General features: G+C 42.8%; 1 protein-coding gene across 2 annotated transcripts in view; it reads right to left on the reverse strand.

Moving 5' to 3' along the window:
• LOC117980604 (putative inactive beta-glucuronidase-like protein SMA3) overlaps nucleotides 1-15,179 on the reverse strand; it is a 40,956-nt gene extending 25,777 nt beyond the window's left edge. The window contains exons 1-3 of one of the 2 annotated variants that reach the window (XR_008625633.2): nucleotides 14,286-15,177; nucleotides 14,124-14,189; nucleotides 12,000-12,083 (exon numbers count right to left, since the gene is read on the reverse strand). Coding sequence is in view for 1 of the 2 variants with exons in the window: in XM_055113698.2 (XP_054969673.1) it covers nucleotides 12,000-12,083; nucleotides 14,124-14,189; nucleotides 14,286-14,310 (175 nt within the window). In the remaining variant the exon portion in view is untranslated. Of the gene's footprint in view, nucleotides 1-11,999; nucleotides 12,084-14,123; nucleotides 14,190-14,285 lie in introns of both variants that reach the window. The other variant, XM_055113698.2, reaches the window with a different exon arrangement.
• Nucleotides 15,180-19,250: the final 4,071 nt, after the last annotated feature.

The following is a 19,250-nucleotide window of genomic DNA, read 5'->3' on the forward strand; positions in this document are numbered from 1 at the left end:
TGAAAAGGATGGGCTAACCCAAACTGCCCATGGTACCGAGGCTGAGAAACCCTCACTTAAGGTACCACCCTAGGGATTAGGAGGAATAAATTAAAGTGGAATGTTTCACAACCATTTTAATTATGATTAAAAAAAAACTATGATATTGTCCATGTATATTTAAGACTTATTGTTAGGTAAAAAAATTATAAAATTATATTTGTGGTGTTCATATGATCAGAAAAAATACATTAATTAAAATTTCATATGTAAAGAATATTACATCTTTCATGTTTTCCATAGAATGAATACATTTTTGTATGTATGTGTATATACACAGAGAGGGAGAAAGACAAAGTAGCACATAAATAAAAATACATACATTTTATTACCTATTACAGTATTTATTCTTCTACACACTTCTCAGTTCATGTATATACGGGAGCTTTCTTACATGGATGCCTGAGGGTCCACCACTAAGGAGTCTTGTCTCTAAGTGAAGAAGTCATTAAAGCTGTTTATGTAAAGCCTGTGTCTTGGAGACAGGGCGTTAAATCTTTATCAGTCACACGCATTGGGTATGAAATGGCCGATTGGATTGGCTGGCGTGCCTGTCACTCAGCACCGCCCTGGGACCAGACAGCTTTGGTGACTGAGCTGGAGAGGGGCTCCAGAGCTGGACTGACCCTGAGAAGGCTCCACCTCAGAGCAGCACAGGGAGGAGATGAGGCCCCACTGGTTTCCCTGGGGCCAGGCCTCATGTCAAATTGCAGAAACAGCCTGAGGACAGAGCCATGGAGAGCCGAGGAGAGGGCAGGCTTGTCCATTCCAACTTCCATCTCTGCCTCTGACCCACATCTGTGGAATCAGGGCGGTGAACCAGAAGCCTCTGGAGTTTCTCAGTGCTCTGATCCCGTGAATTCCTCCTCTGTCCCCGCGATTTCGCAATGAACGGATGCTTCCCATTCTCACCAAGTGCCTGTTGAAACTTTCCTCAGCCTGACAACTTTCTTCTGTTACTTTCAAATGATCACAGGCTCCCAGGAGGAAAGTTTAGGTAAACCTCTCTTCAAGTGCTGCGTCCCAAAAGTCCCAAAAGTCTACCTATGAGGTGCTCTCAGGACCTGGGACGTGTGATCACGGTATCCGGGGATCAGCCAGCGCTGCGCCCTGGGGAGGAGGAGGCGCCGGGTTACTGGCTCCGGGCTGCATCCCCTCGTCTGGGTCTGTGCTGTTCCTGCACTTCATAACATAATTTTCCTCTTATTCCTTAAGGCTCAACAAGTCTTCTACTGCTCTCAGTCACTTTATCCTGGGAGTCGGATGTTTGCCTGGTTTTTTAGTGCATGTGAATACCTACCCAAAATTGCTATGTGATTTTCAAAATGCTAAATTCCATAGATTCTTTGAGACCAGTGACTTTCACTCTTTCAATCCATTTCCATTGGGTTGAACTGTGAAGTATGATGGGGAGAGAAAAGAACACCTTTGTAAACAGCAAAAAAAAAAAAAAAAAAAAAAAAAACAAGAAAAACCTCCACAATGTCTTGAACTTCACAGACTTGTGCAAGGTTGGAGCCAGTGTTTTTAACCCTGGCACTATTGACATTTTAGGCTGGACAATTCTTTGTGGTCAGAGACTGTCTTCCCTGTGGAAGAGTATTTAGCAATGTCCCTAGGCTATACCTACCAGATGCCTGTAGCTCTGCCCTTAACCCCCACTACAGGGTGAAAAGTCAAAAATGTAAAAATGTCATATCTAGGGCAACACAGGGATCCATGTGCCCCGTTGAGCCTTCACTGTGAAGGTGCAGAAGGAGCCCAGAGCTCGTCTCTCTTCTGTGGAGATGGATGCCTCCTCTTGGTGGCCTGCAAGAATGTGGTTGATCCCAGACCATACGTCTGAAGAGTCATCAGTCCCATTGAGCAGCAGACCATAGCTGGGATGGTTTATAAAAACTGGTCCAGTACATACATGCAAGTGTTACAAGTCATCATGTTTGTGGTAGAAATTGTGATAATTAGGAATGATAATACGTTCTTCTTTGTATTCATTCATGCAACCTAAATTGTCTATGTTTATTCATTTAGTAATTTTTTAAAAGCTGAAGAAATGGAAGAAATTAGAGAGATGTTTCATGTACTCTTAGGTGATGTGGCCAACACACCCTAAGGTCACCCCTCCCCGGTGATCTATGTTTTGGATAATCCACTCCCCTGAGCATAAAGGGGCTTGTGACATAATTCTAGATAATAGAATACAGCAAATGTGATGGTTACATCTGATGTGAGATTCTGCCTTAGCAAGTGGGGGCAAGAGAGACTCCCTCTTGCTGACTTGTGTAAGAAGGGTGGCCGTCCTATAGGAAGGACTGTGAGAGGCCATGTGGCAGGAACCATGGCAGCCCCTGGATGCTGAGAGTGGTCCCCAGCTGATAGGTTTGGCTGTGTCTCCACCCAAATCTCATCTTGAATTGTAGCTCCCATATTTCCCACATGTTGTGGGAGGGAACTGGTGGAAGATAATTGATTCATGGGGGCAGTTTCCCCCATACTGTTCTCATGGTAGTGAATAAGTCTCATGAGATCTGATGGTTTTATAAGGGGAAACCCCTTTTGCTTGGCTCTCATTCTCTCTTGCCTGCTGCCATGTAAGGTGGGCCTTTTGCCTTCCACCATGATGGTGAGGCCTCCCCAGCCACATGGAACTGTGAGTCCATTAAACCTCTTTTTTTTTTTTTTTAAATAAAGTACCCGGTCTCAGGTATGTCTTGATCACTAGTGTGAAAATAGACTAATACACCAGCTGACGACCCCCCAAAAACAGGAACTTCAGTCCTACAACTACCAACAACCTGAGAGAGCCTCTGACAGGACCACAGCCCTGATTGAGCCCTGATTGTAGCCTGCTGAGACTCAGAGTGGAGGCCACAGCTGGTCTATGCCTGAACTTCTGACCTACTGAGAGCGGAGGTAACTGGTGTGTGATGTTTCGAGTCACTAGGCTGTGGTCATTTGTTATGCAGCCACAGGTAACAAACACAGACAGCTTCCCTCTCCTTTGAAAACACATCAGCCAAATGCCTTTCATTATTGCAGCCACCTCTAGGCTAAGAGAATGTGAACCCTTGAGTATTCAGTATCTGCCAGATCAGAACTTACAGGATATTGAGGGGGACATGCAGCCTGGAAGAGCTGGAAGCTGACCTGCCTTGCCGCTCTGCCGCTCTGCCTTGATGGACTCCTATGGACACAAGCAATGCCACACAGCACCAACACTGGACAGGGACACACTGTGATGGTGGGGGCGGGGACAAGGCAAATCAATACCCCTCTGTAATCTGGTCTGGTCACAAACAAAAACAAGAACGTGGTCAATACCACAAATACGCCTAGGCATGCCCCACCCCGACTTATGTGAGCAGCTGCTGCTTTTACATCAATTGTAGCACCAGCCTCATTCCATTTCTCCCACCTTCCAGGACAATTAAGACATTCAACCACAGAATTACTCCCATTTCCAGACAGCACTCCATCTGAGCATGGCCTGTGTATTAGTCAGGGTTCTCTAAACGGACAGAACTAATAGGATAGATGTACATATGAAGGTGAGTTTATCAGGAGAATTGGCTCACATGATCACAAGGGGAAGTCTCACAACAGGCCGACTGCAAGCTGAGGAGCCAAGAAGCCAGTCTGAGTCCCAAACTTCAAAGGTAGGGAGGCTCACAGTGCAGCCTTCAGCCTGCAGCTAGAGGCCTGGGAGCCCCTGGCAAACCAATGGTGTAAATCCAAGAGTCCAAAAAAAAAAAAAAAAAGCTGAAGAACTTGGAGTCTGATGTTCGAGGGCAGGAAGCATCCAGCATGGGAGAAAGATGAAGGCTGGAACACTCAGCAAGTCTGCTCATTCCAACTTCTGCCTGCTTTATTTTAGCTGCTGTGGCAGCTGATTAGATGATGCCCACCCAGATTGAGGGTGGGTGTGCCTCTCCCAGTCCACTGATTAAAATGTTAATCTCCTTTGGCCACACTCTCACATATACACCCAGGAACAATCCTTTGCATCCTTCAATCCAATCAAGTTGACACTCAATATTAACCATCACAGCCTGTTTCCTTGACCCTCCCCAAGATCACCTTGTATAAGCCAAACCCTCCAAGTCTTTCCCAAGGCCCTCTCACTGCTGCTGCTGAGCTGCTGCTGGGTCCCAGTGGTGCACAGCCTTCCTTGTTGTGATGAGCCAGTCGATGGCCTCAACTTTGCTGGGCTACAGGTGTGTTCCTGGTGGCCTTTAGATGATATCATTGACAAGATTATGACCAAGATAATTTTGATGCATCCTAGTTTCAGCTTAAAATTTGGGAAAACATTCATTTAAAAATAACCCGTACCAAGGTTTTCACAAAATACAATCAAAATCAGGGCATATTAGTAGGTAGCTCATATGTGTACCTGCTCATATGTGTATATGTGTATGTGCTGTTGTCATTGATGTCTGGAATGAAGTAATGAATTAGAAAGTCTTCAAACACCAAAGAATGATTTAATGAACTATATTTACATAGTGTATATAACACATATAACATAATTACTTTTTCCTAAAGATAAGAAATTATAATTGTGCATTTTAGAAAGATTTGGTCAAAAGAGGAGGAGGTATGAGGATTTTATCATGATTCTCAATTTCACAAGCATTTCTGTAAATTAGGAGCCTACTGTACTAACTAGAAATGGTGAATGGGTTTTTAACTTCAATTCCATCCATCACGTCCCATCTAAATGCTCTGAGGTGGTAACAACAAACTGTGTCCTAGATCTTCTTCAAGCTGAAGTGCTTTGGGATGATCGCATATTCCAACAATGCCCCCTGGAGGCCAGTTGGCCAGGGCCAGTGGACACTTGTCCCCACAGAAGCAGGTCTGTGCCACTTCTCAGCTGTCAGGATTTGGATTTCCACCCTGATCCAGCTGCTAAACTGTCCCTACCACGTGTCCCTCACCCACTACCAGCCAGTGACTCCTAGCTCATGCAATTTCCGGTGCTCACCTCTTGCTGTCCCCCACCTGGCCCTATCATAAGTTTGTGTCCATGTTGCATTCAGTGCATGAGACACTGAGAGCGGTCCCCAGCAGACAGCCACCCATGATTCATTGACAGAAGAGAAAGGGGACACAGGGAAGAAATCTGTTACACCGGCGAGACAGAAGCCGCCCCTTTACAAAGGTGCATGGTGGGAAAGGCAGAGACATCCCAGCTGTACTGCAAAAAGACCACATTTTGAAAGATGGTTTCAAGGCCAGGCATGGTGGCTTATGCCTGTAATTCCAGCACTTTGGGAGGCCGAGGCAGGTGGATCACGAGGTCAGGAGTTCGAGGCCAGCCTGGGCAACATGGTGAAACCCCGTCTCTACTAGAAATACAAAAAATTAGCCGGGCATGGTGGTGCACGCCTGTAATCCCAGCTACTCAGGGGGCTGAGGAAGAATTCCTCGAACCTGGGAGGCGGAGGTTGCAGTGAGCTGAGATCGTCCCACTGCACTCTAGCCTGGGTGAGAGAGAGAGACTCTGTCTCAAGAAAAAGAAAAAAAATCTGTATTTCATATGTCCTACACACACTTATAGCTTTCAAGAACATAAAAAACATTAAAAAAAAATTTTGTACCATTATCATTTCCAGACCCTTCACAGCACATATTTTATCGGGGTTTTACAGTAATTCATCCTTTCCACTAGTGCACTTAGCAACCAAGACAGCTCATACCCCCACATACAGACAAACTTTCTATTAAAAGGGTGAAAGTCTTAGTTTCCTCAAGTGTACTATGAATACCCAGGGAAAGACTCCAATACCAAGCATGAGATAAATAATGCCCATATGAGAATTTTCAACTTTTAAAGAAAAGTAAGTCAAACTGTCTCACGGTAGGAAACTAGGGTTCCTGCAACCCCTCTCTTCAATTTCATAATTTACTAGGACAGCTCACAGGGAATCACTTTTAATTCGACGGTCTAAGTGTAATCTAATTGCCAAGTCTGGAAGAACACTAAAAAAAAAAAAAAAAAAAACTCTTATGAGTAACTTCCCATATAATGATGAATACTACTTCCATAAATTATCCCAATGGTATTTTCTATTTACATGCTAAAGCTAAGTAGATTTTTCAAAGAGATAATCAATTTAGATTCATGTGTTTAGATCAGAGGTAGAAATTGCAGTCCAAAGATGTAATAGTAAATCAAGAAAGTTCAATAATTTGTCCACAAAAATCAAAGGAGATCATAGTCTTGAGACAATTTTTCAAAAATTTAAAAATTTAATAACTCCCCAAGTTCCTCTTAGGTAAAATGTATACATGCTTTACTAAGAAAAATTACAAGAATTTAAAATAATATTTATAAAGTACTTTGCTGTTTATAAGCTACTACACCCAACATCTTAATCTCTTCAAGAAACGTCCAAGGTAGATGATACACACACAACAGGGTTATGAAGGATCAGAAATTGGAAAACCCATCCAATGTTACTCATCTAGTAGAATGTGGGGCTGGGCCTTAAACCTAGGTCCCCCAATTCCAAATCCCAAGCTCTTTCCAACAGATTGTGCCCCCCTTTTTTTTTAAGACAGAGTTTTGCTCTCGTCGCCCAGGCTGGAGTGCAATGGCACGATCTAGGCTCACTGCAACCTCCGCCTCCCAGGTTCAAGCGATTATCCTGCCTCAGCCTCCCGAGTAACTGGGACTACAGGTGCCCGCCACCCACACCCGGTTAATTTTTGTATCTTTAGTAGAGACAGGGTTTCATCACGTTGGCCAGGCTGATCTCAAACTCCTGATCTCAGGTGACCCACCCACCTCAGGCTCCCAAAGTGCTGGGATTACAGGCGTGAGCCACCGTGCCCAGCCCAGATTGTGCCATTTTAAAACATTCCAAAGCAGCAAGATTTCATTTTTTAACAAGACAGTATTACAGGTCTAAATTCAATTTAATATTCTCAAAATATTACTGAGAACCTATTTTACAAAGCAAAGTACCAGGGGCTATAAAACTTACATACCCACAAATATATACATCTACTATGTACCCACAAAAATTGAAAATAAAAAAATTAAAAATAAAAAGCTTCACTTTGGGAGGTTGAGGCAGGCGGATCACTTGACTTCAAGAGTTTGAGATCAGCCTGGCCAACATGGTGAAACCCTGTCTCTACTAAAAATACAAAAGTTAGTCAGGTGGTGGTGGCACGTGCCTATAATCCCAGCTACTGGGGAGGCTGAGGCAGGAAAATTGCTTGAACCAGGAGGCAGAGGTTGCAGTGAGCCTAGATTACACTATTGCCCTCCAGCCTGGGCAACTCAAAAAAAAAGTAAATAACAACAAAAAGCCGACATAGCCAAATAAGACAATCCTTGTTCAAAACATGTTGTATTATATGCTTAAAATGGTAAATACAAGGTACCTATACTGTGATAGTACAAACATTCACTAAATTGTTTAAAACATTTGTAAATGCCTCAGATAGCATGTCTTTGTCTATCGTTTGAGGATATTAAAATTGTTTTTTGATGTGATGATATTGTGGCATAATATGAAATATATTTGGCCAGGTGTGGTGGCTCACTCCTGTAATCCCAGCACTTTGGGAGGCTGAGGGGGGCGGATCATGAGGGCAGGAGATCGAGACCATCCTGGCTAACAGGGTGAAACCCTGTCTCTACTAAAAATACAAAAAAAAAAAAAAATTAGCCAGGCATGGTGCCCGGTGCCTATAGTCCCAGCTACTCAGGAGGCTGAGACAGGAGAATGGCGTGCACCCAGGAGGCGGAGCTTGCAGTGAGTCGAGATCACACCACTGCACTCCAGTCTGGGCGACAGAGCGAGACTCTGTCTCAAAAAATATATATATATATATTTGGTCTTTGTTTCAGGTTCCTGCCACACAGCTTCTGAAACCCTTGGAATTTCCTGAGTGATAGGAGCTGTCTTTTGTTATTCATTAGAAGCCCCTTTGGATCCCACCTAAATTTATGCTATTGAAGTGACTTAGTGTGGGATCCCTAGGCCTCAGGATGGGACTGCTGCTCACTAAAAAAACTGACGGGTTAGATAATTGGAACTTTCATCCCCACCCACCAATCTCTGGGGAAGCTGGAAATTAAGATGTATAGAAATTTTTTTTTTTTTTTTTTTGAGACAGGCTCTTGCTTTTTTACTCAGGCTGTGATGCAGTGGCATGATCATAGCTCACTGCAGCCTCAACCTCTGGGCTCAAGTGACCCTCTCACCTCAGCCTCCAAAGTAGTTGGGACTACAGGTGTGCGCCGCCATGCCCAGCTAATTTTTATAAGATTTTTTGAACGGGATCTCACTGTGTTAGCCCAGGTTTGTCTCAAACTCCTGGGCTCAAGTGATCCTCCTACCTTGGTCCCCCAAAGTGCTGGGATTATAGGTGTGAGCCACTGCACCCAGCCTAGACACTCCTGAACCACTAGATGTGATTAGCTTCAGGGTAGTTGAACACAGGGGGATGCTGGGGAGTTGGTGCACCCAGAGAGGGCACAGAAGCTCTGCACCTCTCCCACCGCATACCTTGCCCAATGCATTACTTCATCTGGCTGTTCATCTGTATCATTTATAATATTCTTTATAATAAACTGTTAAACATAAGTAAAGTGTTTCCCTGTGAGCCATCCTAGCTAATTATCAAAGCAAAAAGAGTGGTCATGGGAACCCTGATTTATAGCCAGTAGATTAGAAGCACTGGTCACAACCTGTGAATTGAGATTAGTGTCTGAGTGAAGGCAGTCTTGTGGTAGTCTCCAGGCAGACGGTGTCAGAATTAAAGTGAGTTACCGGATACCCAGTTGGAGAACTGGTTGATGTGTGGGGGAAAACTCCTACATATCTGGTGTCAGAAATAAAGTACTGGTTCACACCTGTAATCCTAGCACTTTGGGAGGCCAAGACAGGTGGATCACTTGAGCCCAGGAATTCAAGACTGGCCTGGACAACATGGTGAATTTTTTTTTTTTTTTGAGACAAGAGTCTCACTCTGTCGCCCAGGCTGGAGTGCAGTGGCAAGATCTCGGCTCACTGCAAGCTCTGCCTCTGGAGTTCACGCCATTTTCCCGCCTCAGCCTCCCAAGTAGCTGGAACTACAGGCGCCTGCCACCACGCCGAGCTAATTTTTTGTATTTTTAGTAGAGACGGGGTTTCACCATGTTAGCCAGGATGGTCTCAATCTCCTGACTTCGTGATCCGCCCCTCCCAAAGTGCTGGGATTACAGGCATGAGCCACCTCGCCCAGCCAACATGGTGAAATCTATCTCAACTAAAAATACAAAAAATTAGTGGGGTGTGGTAGCACCAACCTACAGTCCCAACTATTTGGGAGGCTGAGGTGAGAGGATTACCCGAGCCCGGGAAGTGGAGTCTGTAGTGAGGCAAGGTCATGCCACTGCGCACCTGTCTAAGCAACAGCAGTGAGACCCTGTCTCAAATTTAAAAAAAAAAAAAAAAAAAAAAAAAAGGAGGGGAAAGTACTGAGAGGAGTGTGAGAGGATAGGAAACAACTTGGTTTTTCCTATCTCTTACACGTACCTTGGCTAAGCTTTTTTTAAAACAATCCTTATCGTTTTAAGGTATATACAAAAATATTTATGAGTAAAATGATGTCCAAGATTTGCTTCGAAACCATCTGAAAGGGGAAACAGAAGTAACGCTAGCCATGAACTGTTACAGTAGTTAAATCTGATTGATGGGTACATGGTAGTTCATGACTATACTTCCGTGTTTGAAATTTCACATAATAATGAAGGGTTTTGCTGGGTGCAGTGGCTCACACCTGTAATCCCAGCATTTTGGGAGGCCAAGGCGAGTGGATCACGAGGTCAGGAGATCGAGACCATCCTGGCTAACATGGTGAAACCCCATCTCTGCTAAAAATACAAAAACAAAATTAGCCAGGCGTGTTGGCAGGCACCTGTAGTCCCAGCTACTCCAGAGGCTGAGGCTGGAGAATGGCGTGAACCCGGGAGGCGGAGCTTGCAGTGAGCCAAGATCACACCACTGCACTCCAGCCAGGGCGACAGAGCGAGACGCCATCTCAAAAAAATAACGATAATAACAATAATAATAATGATGGGTTTTGGCCTGGCACAGTTGTTCACACCTGTAATCCCAGCACTTTGGGAGGCCGAGGCAGGCGGATCACCTGAGGTCACAAGTTCGAGACCAGCCTGGCCAACATGGCGAAACCCCGTCTCCACTAAAAATACAAAAAATTTAGCCAGGCGTGGTGGTGGTCACCTGTAATCCCAGCTACTCAGGAGGCTGAGGCAAGAGAATCACTTGAACCCAAGAGGCGGAGGTCACAGTGAGCTGAGATCGCGCCATTGCACTCCAGCCTGGGCGACAGAGCAGGCCTCCGTCTCAAATAAAACAAATAATGAAGGGTTTTTTCAAAAAATAGTACATGTAGATGGCTTTCTTTTCGCCACAAAAAAGTTTTCTTCCAAAGACTGAAAATATTTTTTGTCAGGCACACTGCCAAATACTGGATATTGCTGCTGTACAACATTTTATTTTTTATTTTAGTTATTTTGTTTTATACTTTATATTTTATTTTATCTTATTTTATTTTAAGATGGAGTTTTGCTCTTGTGGCCCATTTTATTTTATTTTATTTTATTTATTTTGAGATAGAGTTTTGCTCTTGTCGCCCAGGCTGGAGTGCAATGGTGCGATCTCAGCTCACCACAACCTCTGCCTCCCAGGTTCAAGCGATTCTCCTGCCTCAGCCTCCCTAGTAGCTGGGATTACAGGTGCCCACCATCACACCCGGATAGTTTTTCTATTTTCAGTCAAGACGGGGTTTCACCATGTTGGCCAGGCTGGTCTCGAACTCTTGACCTTAGGTGATTCACCCACCTCAGCCTCCCAAAATGCTGGGATTACAGGCATGAGCCACTACAACTGGCCCATTGTTGGTTTTAAAATGATAAATTGGGCTGGGTGCGGTGGCTCACACCTGTAATCCCAGCACTTTAGGAGGCAGGCAGATCACAAGATCAAGAGATCAAGACCATCCTGGCCAACATGGTGAAACCCCATCTCTACTAAAAATACAAAAATTAGCTGGGCGTGGTGGCGTACACCTGTCGTCCCAGCTACTTGGAGGGCTGAGGCAGGAAAATTGCTTGAACCGGGGAGGTAGAAGTTGCAGTGAGCTAAGATCGCACCCCTGCACTCCAGCCCAGCAATAAAGCGAGACTCCATCTCAAAAAAAAAAAAAACCAAAAAACAAAAAGCAGGGCACAGTGGTTCACGTCTGTAATCCCAGCACTTTGGGAGGCCAAGGTAGGCGGATCACAAGGTCAGGAGTTCAAAACCAGCCTGGCCAACACAGTGAAAACCCATCTCTACTAAAAATACAAAAAATTAGCCGGGCGTGGTGGCATGTGCCCGCAGTCCCAGCTATTCGGGAGGCAGAGGCAGGAGAATCGCTTGAACTGGGGAGGTGGAGGCTGCAGTGAGCCGAGATCATGCCATTGCACTCCAGCCTGGGCAACAGGGCGAGACTCCATCTCAAAAAAAAAAAAAAACCCAACAGTGACAAGTAGCATAACAACATTCTTTTTTTTCTTTGTTCTCTGAGATGGAATTTCACTCTTGTCCCCCAGGCTGGAGTGCAATGGGGGGATATCAGCTCACTGCAACCTCCGCCTCCCGACTTCAACCGAAGCTACTGCCTCAGCCGCACGACTAGCTGGGATTACAGGCCCCTGCACCATGCCCAGCTAATTATTGTATTTTTAGTTGAGATGGGGTTTCACCATGTTGGCCAGGCTGGTCTCAAACTTCTGACCTCAGGTGATCTGCCTGCCTTGGCCTCCCTAAGTGCTGGGATTACAGGCGTGAGCCACGGCGCCCAGCCAACATTCTTTTCTCTTTTTTAATATACTTGCATGAGGTATACATAGTACTTAAACCAATAAAACGACAAATATCTGAACTTCTTACCCAGTGTTTTGCGACTTCTTTCCACAGCTGTTCTTCGAGTTTGTTCAAACATTGCTTCCAAGTCAAATGTGCGAGCTTTTTTACCTAAAACATGAACAAATGGGAGACTGTGATTGTCTTGCAGTAAGTTGGCCAAACTTTAGGTGATCAATACTGATCAATAAACACTTACTTTGTCTAGTTTATAGCATGGCTCCAATATAACCATAAAATATCACAGAAGGAGTTTGAGTCACAGAAAACTTCTGATGACAATCCCTTCACTAAGTACTATTAACCAGGCAACTTTCCCATCCTCCTCTAGATCCCTACCCTAGGAAACAACAACACTAATGTGGGAGGCAGAATGGAGAATGTCCCAAAAGTTACCCTTTGCAAATGTAATTAAGGTTATGGACTTTTAAATAGGGAAACTATCCTAGTTGGCCCTTAAAGGCAAAGATGCACAACAGCTATGGCAGAAGAAGTCAGAGAGATCCAATGTTTGAGAAGAATTTGAGGCATTACAGTTGGCTTGAAGACGAAAGGGGCAACATGAGAACTAATGCAGGTACTTTAAGGAGCTAAGAGGGAAACAGAAATCTCAGCCCTATAACAAGGAACTGTATGAGCATGGAAACATTCTCCTCCTCCCCCAGTAACTTTATCAAAACTCTTAAAATTTTCCCCTCTTTGGCACAAACATATGGACACCTTTCTCACTCCAGAGTAAAGGAATGATGTACTAAAATGAAGGATTTATACCGGGTGGGGTGGCTCATGCCTGTAATCACTTTGAGAGGCTCAGGTGGGCGGATTGCTTGAGCTCAGGAGATCGATCAGCCTGGGCAACATGGTGAAACCTCGTCTCTACCAAAAGTATAAAAAATTAGCCAGGTGTGGTGGCACATATCTGTGGTCCCAGCTACTCAGGAGACTAAGGTGGGAGGATGGCTTAAGTCTGGGAGGAGGAGGCTGCAGTGAGCCAAGATCGCACTAGTACACTCCAGCCTGGGTCACAGAGCGAGACTCCATCTCAAAAAATAAAAAAATAGAAAAGGCTGGGCGCGGTGGCTCACGCCTGTAATCCCAGCACTTTCGGAGGCCGAGACGGGCGGATCACGAGGTCAGGAGATCGAGATCATCCTGGCTAACACGGTGAAACCCCGTCTCTACTGAAAATACAAAAAAAATTAGCCAGGCGAGGTGGCGGGCGCCTGTAGTCCCAGCTACTCGGGAGGCTGAGGCAGGAAAACGGCGTGAATCCGGGAGGCAGAGCTCGCAGTGAGCCGAGATCTTGCCACTGCACTCCAGCCTGGGCGACTGAGCGAGACTCCGTCTCCAAGAAAAAAAGAATGAATAGAAAAACTACAGAACTAGTATGTGTGAACACAACCCAAGGCCAATATGTGTAAGTCTACTGTTTAATTACTATCATAGAATTAATACACGCTGGTCAAAAGAGAACAAGAAGACCTTGAGAAAAGGTTCAGGGAAGTTAGAATCCCAATGTTTGGATGAACAGCATTTATAATTTTAAAATGCAAAATAAAGAGAAATCATTTCTCATGTATCAGTCTACTAAAGTTTTGTTTTCATTTTTTAAATAATTTTCTTTTTAAATAATAATACCTACTCTGTGTTGGTACGGATATGGTCAAAATGGCATTCTTAAATTCTGTTAACTTTGGTATAACCTGAAACAAGTTTTTTGATGGGTATTACGGCAGTAAGCATCAAGAAGCTTTAAAAGGCACATACCCAATTTTTCAGCTTTTTAAGTATTTATACTTCTGAATAAACTAGGCTCTCTTTTAGAAATCTACCCTACAGAATTACATATTTTTAAAAATCCTCGTACAAATGATGTTATTTACAAAAATGTTCATTTTAGCATTATTGGTGACTTAAAATTAGAAAAATCCTTTCTCTTCCTCTCTCTCCAGGACTCTCATAACTGTCACCTGAGTTGGTTCCAACGGATATGCAGAATAGAAGACAAATGGGAGAAGAATATTGACAAACTGCAAGGTATGCACCCGAGCTACAGTAATTCCGAGTTGACAGCTCGATCTCCCCTCCCATTCTGCGGCTCTTCAAACCTCTGCAAAAGGAAGAGGGTCTCTGCCTGGGGCAGTCACTCACCGAACCCCGTGAAGCCCATGGTGACCGCAAGCTGCGGGTCCGGTCCCGATGCGTCTGAGCCTGTCACTGGAGCAAGAGGAAAAGAGAGGCGGCCTAGTTAGTGCGGCACCCCAGCTCCCCCGACACGGCCCACCCCTCCCGGACTCGCTTCATGAAACCCACCATCGCTGGGCCCAGAGCGCTCCATGGCTGGCCGCACACCGCAGAACCAGCCACAGCGACAGCCCAAACAACTGCAGGGGAACTTGCCAATAACTCGCGGCAAATGCTGGAGGAAGTACCGCCTCCAAGCTACAGCGGCGCCGCCGAAGCCAAGAGCGGCGCCTTCCGCAGAGGGACTGCGGCTTTCTGCGCAGCGCCCCCTACCTGACAGGCGGGAAAGCGCCGCGCAACTCAGACCACTGGAGGTGAGTTGTATCTGGAGTTTCTGTAACGTCCTCTCCCTTTTTTTTTTTTTTAAAGCCAGAGCCTCTGTCGCCCAGGCTGCAGTACAGTGGCGTAATCTCAGCTCACTGCAACCTCTGCCTCCTGGGATCAAGCGATTCTCCTTCCTCAGCCTCCCGAGTAGCTGGGATTACAGGTGCCCGTCGGCTAATTTTTGGTTTTTTGTTTTGTTTTGTTTTGTTTGTTTTTGTTTTGAAACGGAGTCTCTGTCACCCAGGCTGGAGTGCAACGGCGTGATCTCAGCTCACTGCAACCTCCGCCTCCCGGGTTCAAGCGATTCTTCTGTCTCGGCCTCCCAAGTAGCTGGGATTACAGGCGTCCACCACCACGCGCAGCTAATTTTTTGTATTTTTAGTAGACAGGAGGTTTTGCCATGTTGGCCAGGCTGGTTTCGAACTCCTGGCCTCAAGTGATCCGCCTGCCTCGGCCTCCCAAAGTGCTGGGATTACAGGCGACACCCTTTGCTTTTTTTTTTTTTTGAGGCGGAGTATCACTCTGTTGCCCAGGCTGGAGTGCAATGGCGTGATCTCGGCTCACTGCAACCTCTGCCTCCCAGGTTCAAGAGATTCTTCTGCCTCAGCTTCCCAAGTAGCTGGCACTGCAGACACGCACCACCACACCCAGGTAATTTTTTGTATTTTTAGTAGAGACAGGGTTTAACCATATTGACCAGGCTGGTCTCAAACTCCTGACCTCCTGATTCACTCATCTCGGCCTCCCAAAGTGCTGGGATCACAAGCGTGAGCCATCGCAAATACAAATATTCATTAAACATATAGGCTGTCTACTTACTCTATGACCTTTCTACCTAGACTAAAGCCAAAAAACTCTGACACCCTAAAAGATTCATAAATTATTTACTACATAAGGTTTAGATGCATCATTACCAATATTGCACATAGAAATTTAATGTTGTTAGTTGAGCAAACAGATGCCATGACTATTTCTTCTCTTTATAAATCTTGGTGGCTTATGGCAGCAGAAGCCTACTCCACTATTTAGGCTCCTATGACAGCTACTTTTCCCCTGTTGAGAAAGTTTCACCTTAAGTTACTACCAAAAAAATTATACAATTAATATATTTTGTAACTCCTGAAAATAATTGTTTATATTATCATCTCAAGTAAAATAAAATATTTTCATAGAGAGATGGAGAGATGTGTAGGCAATTTATCAAATATTAACCTCTTCCTAAACATGGGGTTGAATTCCTCCAGTAACATTGTAACGTTGTTAGAATTATGTGAAAGGGGGCTTTGTCTCAACTATCCTGCTAGTCATTCATTCAACAGCAATCTATTTATGTTGTATGTTTCCCTAAATGTTTCCATTTTTGCCTCCAAACACTGCTAATTTGGTTTGGTTGCTATTTATTTTATACTGTCTTATAAATCCCCTGGAAAGTGTATTGCCCCATGCCTGCACACACTGCAGTACAAGAGTGTACTGAAGTACATAATGGAAGAGTTGGTTTTTTCTGCCACTCCATCGCTTGAGTTTAAATAATAAGGAAACACAGAGATCTAAAACATTTTGAACAGTTAAGAATTATTAAAAGAAAGTAGAATGACAAACAGGAAAATTATCTATCCACATCTATATATGTATATCTTTCTAGAAATGTCCTATAAGGACAAAAGAGGAAAAAATGAAGGGAAAATTATGAACCCTTGAATATGAGTCCTTCTGAGCAAAACTCTGTTCTTAGCATTTCTCCACTATTATCAAGTTTCTAGTATCCTCCAAGAAAATACCATATTATCATCCTGGAACTTTGGTAGTATATACCTGTCCTTTCTATCCCTATCTACAGAGACCTGTCTGATTTAGATTCTAAACTGACCTTCCTCATTTTTTTTTTTTTGAGACAATATTGCTCTGTTGCCTATGGTGGAGTTTAGTGGTGTAATCTAGCCTCACTGCAACGTTTGCCTCCAGGATTCAAGTAATTCTCATGCCTCAGCCACCTGAGTAGGTGGAATTAGAAGTGTTCCTCATTTTTAAAACTCTAGAACACAGAAATTTTATTTGTCTCCCAAAGTCCAAAAATTTAAGAATAAAAGAAAAATTAAGAGTCAGCTTTGATATCCTGACATACAGTCTTCTTTGAGATATTAATACCTTTTATAATAAAAATGAATGGGTATTTTTATGACTTTTTAGTAAGAAAATAGTGAACCAAACCTGCTTGCACACATTTATATTTACATAATTCTCAAAGACAAATATTTAATTATAGAAATGGTATATATACATATGTACACACATACATACATTAGTGACTCATTTTCAAGGACTCATATTCTAGGGTTCATAGTTTTCCCTTCTATATATATATATATATACATTATATATATATACATACACAGACACATGTATATACACATATAAAATACTAAAAAATGTTTAAAAGTTAACTTGTAAATCTTACATTCAGATATTCTGATTTACCGTGTCTATATCAAGACTCAATATGGTTTTGTAAAAGTAAACACTCCAAGTAGTTTTGATGCAAGTCATCTAAATCACTCATTAAAAAAATTGTGGCTCATAAGTGTTCATTAACAAATAAATGGATAAAGAAAATATGGTATATATACCCAAAGGAATACTACAGAGCCATAAAAAGAATCAAATCATGTTATTTGCAGAAAAATGAATGAAACAATAGGTCCTTATGTTAAGTGAAACAAGCCAAGCATAGAAAGACAAATATTGCATATTCTCACTTATTTGTGGGAGCTAAAAAGTCTGATCTCAGGAAGGTAGAGAGTAGAATGATGGTTAACAGAGGCTGGGAAGGAGGCAGGATGAAGATAGATATTGGTTAATGGGTGCACATGTAGAGTTATATAGAAGCGATAAGTTCTAGTGTTCAATAGCACACAAGAGTGATTATACTTAGCAATAATTTATTGCCTATTTCAAAATATTCAGAAGAAAAGACTTAAAATGTCCCCAACACATACACACGAAATAAATGTTGGAGGTAGTGGATATCCTAATTACCATGATTTGGCCATTATGCATTGTATGCATGTGTCGAAACATCACATGAACCCCATAAATATGTACAATCAATATGTATCAATTCACAAAGACGGAAAGATGGAAATGTTTTCGTTTATAAAAACAAGGATGGAAAAAAACATCCTTACCTAAATACTGTCCACAATGTCACCGGTGCTTTGTATCATTCAGGTGAGCGATGTTAGTGTCCCTTCTACTTATCCCCGGAGTTTAATTTGCACCAAGATTATTGTCTGCACAAAGATTCAATAATATACAGAAAATCTTATGGTGACCCAGAGAAGATGTGAAATGATTATAGTTTTATGCCTTAGATGATGTTGCATTTCTAGCCATGGCAACACATCCCCAGAAACTTTTCTGTAATTAAAATGGAAATACTATATAATTTATCCTTTCATTATAAAAGTAGTTACTCTATATGTGGAAGGTTTTGGTGGTGTAATTTCCCCAGATATGTATATCAATATGTGCAAGCAAATGCTTGTAAGTAAAAACAGATAAGATAATTTTATATTCTATATGATGTTAAGAGTGTTAAGCCAGAGCAAAATTTCATTTTGAATATGGTAACCCTGGATTTTTTGTTTCAATCTGGATTTTATATTTTAGATAGGGTTAATTAATCAGAAAATAGATCACTCTTACTGCCTCTTCTGAAATTTTAACAAATAGTTTTGTTATCTGTTAAATATCAGCATCTTTAAAGTCTTTGGAGAGACTCTTTTCAGTTTCAGTAAAGCATTAGTGTTTGTACACTAATGTATGTTTGTCAGGTTTATTTATTTATTTATTGACCTCAGTGCAGGAAAATTTCACCCCAGGGGCTCTTACATTATTTTTCTACTCCAAAATACATAGGCTACACAGAACAACATCATTAGCAACATTGTTTCAGCAAGGAAATAATCCTTATTGGCAAAGGGAAACCAAGGAAAGAAAACTATTGTTTTCTTCGGCTACATGCTGTCTGCAAAGCACCCCATGGATTCAATTTCTCATCAATTCAGAATGGAATACTAACGTGCTGCCTAGAGATACAGAAGTGGGATGAACGCAGGGCCTTACTCAGCATTCAGAACAAAACTGTGAGTAAACTTTCAGGCATGACATGCTTAGAGTCAGTCATAGAGGAAAAATAGAAGCCTCAAGTTCTATTCAGAGACATCAACTTACCAAAGTTTAGGCTAGTATATTCGTCATTTGCACTGGTGCTTTCCAAAGACCCAGATGCGACATTAGCAAAGTCTTCTCATGACCATTCGTGTGCAATAAATTCATAAAGGTCAAATATGTGTATTTATTCTCCATATATTTTTTAATTGTATAAGCTTCGGGCTCAGAGGTGGCTTGGAAAAGATGTCCCTGACTGCATCGCCCTTCACTGCATCTTTGTTCAGCAAAATCTTAATTAAGAGCAAATCATCCTTCACTGATATCAGTGAATATGGTAACATGAAAAAAATAACAATATGAAGGTAGAGAGAACATGGAAGGAGAGGTGAATAATGAACTGGAATGTCCAGTTGGAAAAACCATCTAGAAAGTATTGAGAAGGTATAATGATTGATACTATCATAGTAAAGTCAGAAGACATAGAGAAGTAGTGTTGACACATCCCATGTTTTGCTAGTCTCAGAATTAAAACTTAAA

The sequence above is a fragment of the Pan paniscus genome, chromosome 5 (genome assembly GCF_029289425.2).
Source record: "Pan paniscus chromosome 5, NHGRI_mPanPan1-v2.0_pri, whole genome shotgun sequence".
In the NCBI taxonomy this organism is placed as follows: Eukaryota; Metazoa; Chordata; class Mammalia; order Primates; family Hominidae; genus Pan; species Pan paniscus.